Genomic DNA, 12,062 nt, shown 5'->3' with positions numbered 1-12,062 from the left:
AGGAAGGAAGGAAGGAAGGAAGGAAGGAAGGAAGGAAGGAAGGAGAGAGCAGGAGGAAAGGAGGAACAGGAGAATTAGGTCATTTTGACCCAAAGACAGCACAAGGGTTAAAGACCCCACTAACACCACTTCTGTTTCAAATCATCAGTACGATCAGTTGACTGACCAGGAATAAGATATGAAACAAAGTCGCCAAGAAAGGAAACATGGTTCAAATCAAAGTAAATACAACAATCCCCCCTTCCTGGGCGTTCTGCATCCTTCCCTGCCTGTTGGGGCGTGGGCTGCACACTGCAGATGCTTTTAGTACTATTCTCCTCAGAGAAACACGGGATTCCTTCTAAAAAGGCAGGTAAAATGAAACGGCTCGGGGCTCCTGCTGACGGCCGGCTGACGCTACCTTCTTTCCTCACGGCCTGGGGGACGTTGGTGATGTTGAGGTCTTCGATGTCCAGCTGCCAGAGGTTGGAGAGCTGGCCCAGCTCTGCAGGGAGCTCCCGAATCCCCGGGTTCCTGTTCCCCAGAGAAACAGATCAGGACACGGCGATCAGAGCAGCAGGACGGCTCAGTCACACGTACATCACCGCTGGTTTTCTTTTAGACCAGGGGTCATCAGCACAACATGTTTTAGAACCATATTGGACCAAAAATACAAAAAACTAATATGTCTGGAGCCGCAAAAAAGTCTTGTATCAGCCTTAGAATGAAGAAACACATGCTGCATGTTTCTATATTAGTTAGAACTGGGTCCTCGGCTGCAAATGTAGCTGCTAATGTCTTTCCACATGACTCTTTTTGTTACGCAAATCTATGGAAGAGTATTAGGGCCAGGCAGGAGAAAAATAAAATAATATTTTAGAGGAAGATTTTTTTTTCAGTATGCACTTCGAGAAAAAAGTCGAAATGTCGAGAAAAAGTTAAAATGTCGACAATGTTGAAGTACAATTTATAGAAAAAGGTCAAAATGTTGAGAAAAAAGTTGAAATGTCAAGAAAAAAGTAGAAATGTCGAGAAAAAAGTCGAAAGCATAAAGGAAGAAAAAAAGAGAAAAAAAGGAAAAACAGAAGAAAAAAGAGAAAAAGAGAAAAAAAGGAAAAACAGAAGAAAAAAGAGAAAAAGAGAAAAAAAGGAAAAACAGAAGAAAAAAGGGAAAAAGAGAAAAAAAAGAAGAAAAAAAAGAAAGAAGGAGAAAAAAAGAAGAAAAAAAGGAAAAAAGGTCAAACATTTTTGAAAAAGCTCCAGGAGCCACTAGGGCGGCGCTAAAGAGCCGAATGCGGCTCTAGAGCCGCGGTTTGCCGACCCCTATTGACAGACAGACAGATAGACAGATAGACAGATAGATAGATAGATAGAACTTTATTAATTCCCGAAGCCTGAATTATCATTTATCACCGCATTATAAGGCGCATAAATAAATATATGGTAAAATAGCGTACTATAGTGGCTGGGGTTGAGTTAGTATCTACCTGATGGAGCTGCTACAGGAAATGATACAAAATCCTACAGCAAATGCAAAAAAAAAAACAAGAGAAGTACCGTATGTCAAACTTTATTAACAAAATAAAAACCAGCTTTGCTCCGTCTCGTCAAAGTCGCCATTATGTGAGTCAGCGTCGCTGCTGTTGTCTTGAACGTCTGCGATGAATCCTGGCGTTTTTTAGCGCCATTACTTTGGCTACACCAACTACATTACCCACAATCCCCCTGACTACAGGAAGAGAAATTACCGTAATGATCATATATAAGGCGCACTGCCGTTTTTTGAGAAAATTAAAGGCTTTTAGGTGCGCCTTATAATGCGGAAAATACGGTAATTAATTATAAATCCTGTAATTAATTAAATTCATTTTTTTAATCACCTGACAGCACTACTGTAAACATAACGCAACATTTCTGAGCTTCCCATCAGCTGTATGGGTGTGGGAGTGATGGAGCTGCAGACTCCGGGGACTCACCCGGACAGATACACACTCACCCAGACAGGTAGACACTCACCCAGACAGATAGACACTCACCCGGACAGATACACACTCACCCGGACAGATACACACTCACCCGGACAGATAGACACTCACCCGGACAGATAGACACTCACCCGGACAGATAAACACTCACCCGGACAGATACACACTCACCCAGACAGATAGACACTCACCCGGACAGATAGACACTCACCCGGACAGATACACACTCACCCGGACAGATACACACTCACCCGGACAGATAGACACTCACCCGGACAGATAGACACTCACCCGGACAGATAGACACTCACCCGGACAGATAAACACTCACCCGGACAGATACACACTCACCCAGACAGATACACACTCACCCAGACAGATGGACACTCACCCGGACAGATACACACTCACCCAGACAGATACACACTCACCCGGACAGATACACACTCACCCGGACAGGTAGACACTCACCCGGACAGATACACACTCACCCGGACAGATACACACTCACCCGGACAGATACACACTCACCCGGACAGATAGACACTCACCCGGACAGATACACACTCACCCGGACAGATAGACACTCACCCGGACAGATAGACACTCACCCGGACAGATAGACACTCACCCAGACAGATACACACTCACCTGGACAGATACACACTCACCCGGACAGATACACACTCACCCGGACAGATAGACACTCACCCGGACAGATACACACTCACCCGGACAGATAGACACTCACCCGGACAGATACACACTCACCCAGACAGATGGACACTCACCCGGACAGATACACACTCACCCGGACAGATAGACACTCACCCAGACAGATACACACTCACCCAGACAGATGGACACTCACCCGGACAGATACACACTCACCCAGACAGATACACACTCACCCGGACAGATACACACTCACCCGGACAGGTAGACACTCACCCGGACAGATACACACTCACCCGGACAGATACACACTCACCCGGACAGATACACACTCACCCGGACAGATAGACACTCACCCGGACAGATACACACTCACCCGGACAGATAGACACTCACCCGGACAGATACACACTCACCCGGACAGATAGACACTCACCCGGACAGATACACACTCACCCGGACAGATAGACACTCACCCGGACAGATACACACTCACCCGGACAGATAGACACTCACCCGGACAGATACACACTCACCCGGACAGATAGACACTCACCCGGACAGATACACACTCACCCGGACAGATAGACACTCACCCGGACAGATACACACTCACCCGGACAGATACACACTCACCCGGACAGATAGACACTCACCCGGACAGATACACACTCACCCGGACAGATAGACACTCACCCGGACAGATACACACTCACCCGGACAGATAGACACTCACCCGGACAGATACACACTCACCCGGACAGATAGACACTCACCCAGACAGATACACACTCACCCGGACAGATACACACTCACCCGGACAGATACACACTCACCCGGACAGATAGACACTCACCCGGACAGATACACACTCACCCGGACAGATAGACACTCACCCGGACAGATAGACACTCACCCGGACAGATAGACACTCACCCAGACAGATACACACTCACCCGGACAGGTAGACACTCACCCGGACAGGTACAGCTCCGTCAGGTTGTGCAGAGCACACACCGACTGGGGAACACACTCCAGCTGGTTGTTGTTCAGCAGCAGAACTTCCAGGGAATCTCGAAGAATCCCAGGAAACTCCAGGGGACACACTGAAAAACAGAGAGACAGAGGTTTCTGCCGTCCACACGGATGCCGTCCGTCCGTCAGACGCCCAGGGCTGCCGTCTGGACCGGCAGATGGACTAAGAGTTTGCAGAGGGTGGTAGTAACGAGTTACATTTACTCCATTACATGTACTTGAGTAAGTTTTGGGAAATGTTGTACTTTTAGGAGTAGTTTTGAATCACTATACTTTTTACTTTTACTTGAGTAGATTTGTGAAGAAGAAACTGTTCCTCTTACTCCGCTACATTAGGCTACGTTGAGCTGTTACTTTTCTTTTATCACTTTTATCCGTCAATCTCATGACATCACTGGGTGATTCTTTGGGAAAAATGTTTGTTTTTGCATGTTTTGTCACATTTACACAGACTCAAACACACACAGAGTTTCTATGAGTTCATGTTTGTTCTAGTTCTGCCTGGTTAAAAAAGAAAAGTACAAAGGCTTGAAATTTTGTGTTACTTGTGCTTAATTTATTTTTTCTATTCTGTTATTTTATTCATTGTATTATTTATTAAAGTACTTTAATTTACTTTAAGCTTATTTTAATTCAAGCTATTTTTTTTAATTCATTTTAATTTATTTTATTATTTTATTGATTTAATTTGCCTGAAGATGATTATTTTGTACTTTTGTCTGTTTGAAAATAAATCAGACGTTACTCAACAGTTACTCAGTACTTGAGTCGTTTTTTCACCAAGTACTTTTTTACTTTTACTCAAGTAATTATTTGGATGACTACTTTTGACTTCTACTTGAGTCATATTATTCTGAAGTAACAGTACTTTTACTTGAGTACAATTTTTGGCTCCTCCTCTGAGAGTTTGTGACAAACATTTCCAAAAGGAAAATCTTCCCTCACTTTGGAGCCGACCCCTCGACACAAACCCCATCGCCGATGAGACGTGCTCAGCCCGACTCAGCACTTCGTCTCAAGCTTTCTTTTTCTTCGTCTTAAATTATAGTAAAAAGGTCCAAGAAAAAAAGTTCGGTTTAGTTTGTGAGGTTTGATTCATGGTAGAAGGTGAGAAGTGCTCCCTCCCAGCTCCAGCAGCACCAGCTCCTCTCAAGGTTAGGAATCAGGGAGATAATTAGGATTTGCACTGGTGAAAAATCGGTTCATGTATCGGGGGCGGAGAGGAGAAGGAGAGGGACGTTGTTCCAGTATATCTGGAAATAACTGGCAATAAAGTTCAGCAATTCTGGTGGGAGATTAACCCTTGTGCTGTCTTCAGGTCAAGGAAGGAGGAAGGGAAGAAGGAAGGAAGGAAGGGAAGAAGGAAGGAAGGAAGGGAAGAAAGGAAGGAAGGAAGGAAGGAAGGAAGGAAGGAAGGAAGGAAGGAAGGAAGGAAGGAAGGAAGGAAGGAAGGAGAGAAAGAAGGAAGGAAGGAAGGAAGGAAGGAAGGAGAGAAAGAAGGAAGGAAGGAAGGAAGGAAGGAAGGAAGGAGAGAAAGAAGGAAGGAAGGAAGGAAGGAAGGAAGGAAGGAAGGAAGGAAGGAAGGAAGGAAGGAAGGAAGGAAGGAAGGAAGGAGAGAAAGAAGGAAGGAAGGAAGGAAGGAAGGAAGGAAGGAAGGAAGGAAGGAGAGAAAGAAGGAAGGAAGGAAGGAAGGAAGGAAGGAAGGAAGGAAGGAAGGAAGGAAGGAAGGAAGGAAGGAAGGAAGGAAGGAAGGAAAGAAGGAAGGAAGGAAGAAGGGAAGTAAGGGAGAAAAGAAGGAAGGAAGGAAGGAAGGAAGGAAGGAAGGAAGGAAGGAAGGAAGGAAGGAAGGAAGGAAGGAAGGAAGGAAGGAAGGAAGGAAGGAAGGAAGGAAGGAAGGAAGGAAGGAAGGAGGGATTTTGACCCAAAGACAGTACAAGGGTTAGAAGGTAAGCAGCCTGTTTTGTGCAGCAGAACTGGGCGTGGATGGGGTGTGGACGGGGGCGAGGACGGGGGCGAGGATGGGGGGAGGACGGGGGCGAGGATGGGGGTGTGGACGGGGGCGAGGACGGGGGCGAGGATGGGGGGAGGACGGGGGCGAGGATGGGGGTGAGGATGGGGGGAGGACGGGGGCGAGGACGGGGGCGAGGACGGGGGCGAGGATGGGGGGAGGACGGGGGCGAGGACGGGGGCGAGGATGGGGGGAGGACGGGGGCGAGGATGGGGGTGTGGACGGGGGCGAGGACGGGGGCGAGGATGGGGGGAGGACGGGGGCGAGGACGGGGGCGAGGATGGGGGGAGGACGGGGGCGAGGATGGGGGTGTGGACGGGGGCGAGGACGGGGGCGAGGACGGGGGGAGGATGGGGGTGTGGATGGGGGCGAGGATGGGGGCGAGGATGGGGGGAGGATGGGGGTGTGGACGGGGGCGAGGACGGGGGCGAGGATGGGGGGAGGACGGGGGCGAGGACGGGGGCGAGGATGGGGGGAGGACGGGGGCGAGGATGGGGGTGTGGACGGGGGCGAGGACGGGGGCGAGGACGGGGGGAGGATGGGGGTGTGGATGGGGGCGAGGATGGGGGCGAGGATGGGGGTGTGGACGGGGGCGAGGACGGGGGCGAGGACGGGGGGAGGATGGGGGTGTGGATGGGGGCGAGGATGGGGGCGAGGATGGGGGGAGGATGGGGGTGTGGACGGGGGCGAGGACGGGGGCGAGGACGGGGGGAGGATGGGGGTGTGGATGGGGGCGAGGCCGGGGGCGAGGACAGCACCCCGAACACAGACGGGGAGTTACTGTACCTGCGTCCGGCTCCCTGCGGCTCCACGTCGCCAGGAAGGCCAGCCTCCGGGATTTGGGAACCTCATCCATTCTGAAAGGACACAATTCACAAAAACAAGTCCACTGATGTACGGTGCAAAAAGCCAGTTGCAGTTTTTCTGACATCAAACCAAAAACTGCACATGGAAAACAAGCAGCACCTTCTACTTCAGTGTCAGATCTACAGTTACAGCAACATCATCCATTAAACAGCTGCTTCTAACAATCACTGCACTTCTGATAACATGTCAGTATTTATTTAGATTTATCTTTCTGCTTCTTCATTTACCCCATCACTTTCAAGGACATATTTCATCACGACTGGAGACAAATCTGACTGATGCCAGTGTGAAGTGCTCCCTGAAAGACCGTCCAGGTTAGGTGGAGGTTTTGTCGTGGTTTAGAATAAATGCTCTCAGGTGCAGAAAAATGTCCATCTCAAATCAGAAGCAAACGTTTGCTGTTGTAAAAGACTAGAAAACAGCTGATTAAGTCACAGCACCACAGAAATGGCTCCAATCAAACATCTATGTCTGGGAGATGCCATGATCCTTTTCAGGAAGTCCAGGATTTTAAAGTGTTTCTGAAAGTCATTTAATGAGGACAAATCTAAAAGTTATTGCTCATTTAGTTACCAACAAATCTCAAAACCATAAATGAGTTCGGTTCTAACTGAAAATAGTATACTTGAAAGGTTTAACCACTTTATGCATTCTATCGGTGCATTCATTTATCTAATAGGTATAGAGGGCAAGACGTCACATGTGTGCGTGCGTGCGTGCGTGCGTGCATGCGTGTGCATGTGCATGTGCATGTGCATGTGCATGTGCGTGTGTGCCTCTACCTGCCCAGCTGGTTCCTGGACAGGTCCAGGGTTCTCAGCTGACAGCACTGCCACTTCTCAGACTCAGGGAGGGTTGTGATCAGATTCCCGCACAATCTCAGAGACACCACCGACTGATGGGAGAAGACGGGGGGGGGGGGGTCGAGAGTAAACAGACGGAGAAACATCTGGCCACACCTCTGAGGGGTTGACATGAACAGTCATTACAACATTAGTAAAGAATGGTACTGAGCTTTTATCTATTTATCTACAACCTAATAAAATGGTGTGAGCTGAGTATAATAGAAGCTTGTACTCAATGTTTCCTGAACCGCCAGGACTCTTTATCTGCGATGAAACATTTGTCATTATGGCTCATCTATCAGTACAAAGCAGTCATCCAAACTTTAAGGTCCTGCTCCTTACATACAAAGCCCTAAATGGACAAGGACCAGGCTACATCTCCAACATCCTGACAAAGTATGTTCCAAAAAGAACCCTGCGGTCATCAGCTGCTGGTTATTAGAAGCTCCCAGAAACAGTCAGAAGCAGATCGGTGATGCAGCGTTTGTCAACTACGCCCCAAAACTATGGAACACACTCCCCAAAAACATCAGGGAAGCCGAGTTGGTAGAAATCTTCAAAAGACAACTTAAACTTATCTCTTCACTCAAGCATTTAAAAATGAGATATCCGGGTGACAAACCGCGCCTTAGTTGCCACTTTCCTTTTATCTATATATCATTGATTTTTACTGTCTGCATTACTTTTATACTTTTAAATGTTTTTATATGATCATTTTTATCTTGTACTCTTAATGTTGATATTTTTATCTTTTTATTTTTCATTTGCCTACGACTCAGTGCAGTATTTTTACCTTTTTATATTCAACATTGCTTTTATCTTATCTAAGTAGTTGTTCTGTGGAGGAATTTGGAACTGAGTTTTGTCAGGGTTATGTATTATATCACTGCACTTAAATATATGTGCTTTTTGTTTTATTTGCTGTTGTTGTTTCTCTATTTCTCATTGTTCTTGACATGTTTGTATTGTTACTGTGAAGCACTTTGAGCTGCGATTTTTGTATGAAAGGTGCTATAGAAATAAAGTTTATTATTATTATTATTATTATTATTATCATCATTATTATTATTATTGTTATTATTATCCACAGCACAGAGCTGCTGACTGCTTGGTGGAGTGTGAGAAGGATATGGATATGGATATTTATGCAAATAAAGAACCAGAAGCTGAACTTGTTCATTCTGCAGATCATGAACTGGAATTTGATCTGTTCAGATTATGTGAGTTTCAGCTTCACTGTTTAGGTCCAATTATTACGGAATAATCCTTCTCATTTCACCAGCGGGCGGCGCGCACATTTAAAATACTCCACGAGACGACGACTTCACACTACATTACCCACAATGCAGTGCACACTAGCATAACAACGGGCACCATCTCCATGGAACGGAGGCCCGAGCCCGGTGCATCTTTACATGACAGTGAAGAGAGAGATGTTGCAGACGATGATCCTAATTCTGCAGGAATTTTACACATCGTTTCCCAAAGAGTCCGACGGTAGAAATCTTTCTGTGTTAATTATGTCCACCTGTGCTGAGAAAACAAGTCTGAACGTCTGCCTCGTCAACTTCAAATTGTAAACGTCATGTGGAGTTAAAGCATCCGTCCAGTGTGAGAAAATATCTGCAAGTTCTTAACAATCAATCAAAGTGATCAGAAAGACCAAGAAGACCCAACAGCCCCGAACGACCCCAGTCACTGCTGCTCCTTCAGGGGGAGGATTTACCTGCAACAGGTAGAAACACTGATAATGGACTACATTGTTGGAGATTTACAGCCTCTGAGTGAAGTTGAAAAGCCACCAGGACAATACATGTTTATACAGCAGGGTCTCCAACCCTGGTCCTCAGGACCCCTGTCCTGCATGTTTTAGATGTTTCTGCATCATCACACCTGATTCTAATTAATGATCATCATCAGCTTGTCATCCAGGTCTGCACAAGTCTGTTAATGACGGCCATTTATAGCAGGGTTCTGAAGCAGGGAAACATCTAAAACATGCAGGACAGCGTCCTGAGGACCAGGGTTGGAGACCACTGAACAGTTTTAGGATAGGGGGGCGTTTCATTCGTACTACTGAATTCAAACTACCATATTTCAAAATGAAAATGGTGAACTATGAACGTGAACTGTTCTTTTTTTTAACTATGTGAACTGAACTTTGAATAGTTACTGAGAAGTTGGAACTTGCACAACACTGCTTAGGACTCCTACCTCCAGTTCAAAGATGTATGAGGGAATCTCCTTCAAGCAGTTGTCAGAGAAGTCCACCTCCTGCAGCCGGCTCCTCCACGAAACTGAGATGCTGCTTGGAAGAGCTTCGATTACATTGGAAGGAGCCTTGCACTGCTTCTACAGAGAAGACACAGTAACACACAAGGACGGCATTTAACTCACTCAGTTATCACACACAGCATGTTGGCTCTACGCTTCATCTACTCCTTTATTTCACAAACTCCACATTCTTACTATTTATGATATCAATATTTTTCAGATATGCGTTTTTATTTATAAGCTAATTTCAAGTGAAGGAATTATTCCTGGACAGTTCAAGACTTACTTTAAATTAAATTCACAGGTTCATTCTTATTCACCTGGACAATCCTCAGATCTTCATCCTCCTAAATTTCTCACTTGCAGACGTCAATGTTCGGTGAGATTTAGGGACTAAATTGTGGAATGATTTTTCCCACTTGGCAAAGACTCCTCCTCTTTGAAATGTTACAAAAGACGTTTGAAGGAACTTGACTGCTGTTTTGTAACTGTTTTCCCAACGTATTGTTGTACATGTATCCATGTTCTTTTTGTTTGTTTTTTGTGTCAATATAAGTAATATAAGTTGTAAAAACAATATCCCATGCACACTTACACACCCACATTTTTTTGTATTTATTATTTATATATTGCATTATTAGTTTGCCATCACTTTTGTGTAGTTATACTTTTTGTTTTTTTATGTTAATCTTGTGTTCTTTATAACACATGACATTTTAATAACTTGGGTGGAGGCTTCAAATAAGCCCATTGGGTTTTTTGCCTCTTCTTGTACCTATAGTATTTATAATTGATATTTCATGTATATTTATAAAACTGTGCAAAACAATAAACTAAAGTAAACTAAACTAATATGGAACACAAGCCCCAGATCCAGCAGCACATCTATCATCTCCTCCAGGTTCTACATCTTTAGTGTTGTTGTCTTCTTCCTTTACTAGACCCTCCAGAAAAACGCGGGCAAAAATCCTTGATTTTGCGGGCTAAAATCCTTGATTCTGCGGGCTAAAATCCTTGATTTTGCGGGCTAAAATCCTTGATTTTGCGGGCTAAAATCCTTGATTTTGCGGGCTAAAATCATTGATTATGCGCTTAAATGTGCAGGTTTTTATGTGCTTTTATGCGGTGAAATTGCGGAATATGCGGGAAGTTGCAAAATATGCGAAATATGCAGGAAGTTGCGGATTCGGCGCTGAGCTCTTCCCTCTTAAATTCAGCGGGCTGTCTCGTCTGATCTGAGGTCGAGGAGAAAAAAAAAGGAGAGCAGGTGGAGAGGAGAGGGGCGGTCGCAGCCCGGGGGCCGGCCGTCTCTCTCCTTCCAGCCCGCGGCTCAGTGCTCGGGTGATTGCCGGGCGCACCGGCGCGACGAGGGGACGAACCAGAGCTCAGTCACCCCACGCGTCCGCCGTCAAGATCCCCCAAGTGGATGGGAGCTTGGCCGGCGGATGCGTCCGCCTCCGCAGGCGCAGTGGTGCGCGGTCAGCGCGGATCCTGAGTCCCCCGGCAGCCGCGCCCCCCGCGCAACGGCACTCTCTTTTTCCCCTCACCCCCGCGGGTGAGAGCTGCTGTTTGGGGGGTGGCGAGGGGTGCGAAGGTCCCCGGGCGGGTCCCGCACGTCGCAACCAGGAGTCCCGAGATGTCACTCACAACACTCCCCCCTTTTTCCAAACTTTATGCGAGAATGTGCGGCGATGATGCGGTGAAATCAAGCGAGCCCCGCATAATCCCCGCATAATTCGCATATTCAGCGCGGACATATGCGATCATCGCGGGAAATATGCGCCCTTTCAGGAATAAATTTATCCCCGCGTAATCTGCGCCATTTGGCTGATTATGCAATGAATTCTGCGATCGCGTAATCGCGTTTTTCTGAAGGGCCTACTTTACATCACACAATCAAATACGTCACAGCAGCTTCAGCTCCAACCTCCTACTTCTGCTCCAGGTGCTGAATTGTTATGGAAAAGAAACCGGGCCGAGTTGAGTCGAGTAGGTAATAGTGGAAAAGCACCATTAAACCTGCACCTCTTTTCTCATTATGCACTCTTCATTATTCAGCGTAAGAATTTGTTGTCATAAGCTGCTTTTCAGAGTGAAATCGTAGTAACAGTTATTTAAAAAGCGGACCCGGCCCAGGAAGCCGTTGGTTCCTACCAGTGGACAGGCCCAGGGCTCAGGGAAGCAGCTCAGCCTGTTCCTGCTCACGTCCAGGCTGCACAGGGACTTCAGGCAGTGCACCACGGCCGTGGGCAGACTGGCCAGGCAGTTATCCGACACGTCCAGCTCCTCCAGCTTACGAAGGCCGATCCAGTTCACCGCTGAAGGAAGGAGTTAAACAACACGCCCACATGGATGACATCAGTGTCCATCTGTAGTCAAGTCCTAAAACAATGT

General features: G+C 46.7%; 1 protein-coding gene across 1 annotated transcript in view; it reads right to left on the bottom strand.

Annotated features, from left to right (window-relative positions):
* Positions 1–12,062, bottom strand: part of lrrk1 (leucine-rich repeat kinase 1) — a 163,258-nt gene that overhangs the window by 98,753 nt on the left and 52,443 nt on the right. Inside the window, 6 exon segments of the mRNA XM_061735983.1 lie at positions 401–513; positions 3,616–3,745; positions 6,469–6,539; positions 7,332–7,444; positions 9,609–9,746; positions 11,823–11,986. Of these exon segments, the coding sequence (XP_061591967.1) occupies positions 401–513; positions 3,616–3,745; positions 6,469–6,539; positions 7,332–7,444; positions 9,609–9,746; positions 11,823–11,986 (729 nt within the window).

Source organism: Cololabis saira, chromosome 2, assembly GCF_033807715.1.
Source record: "Cololabis saira isolate AMF1-May2022 chromosome 2, fColSai1.1, whole genome shotgun sequence".
Lineage (NCBI taxonomy): Eukaryota > Metazoa > Chordata > Actinopteri > Beloniformes > Belonidae > Cololabis > Cololabis saira.
This window is presented reverse-complemented; position numbering and strand designations above follow the sequence as displayed.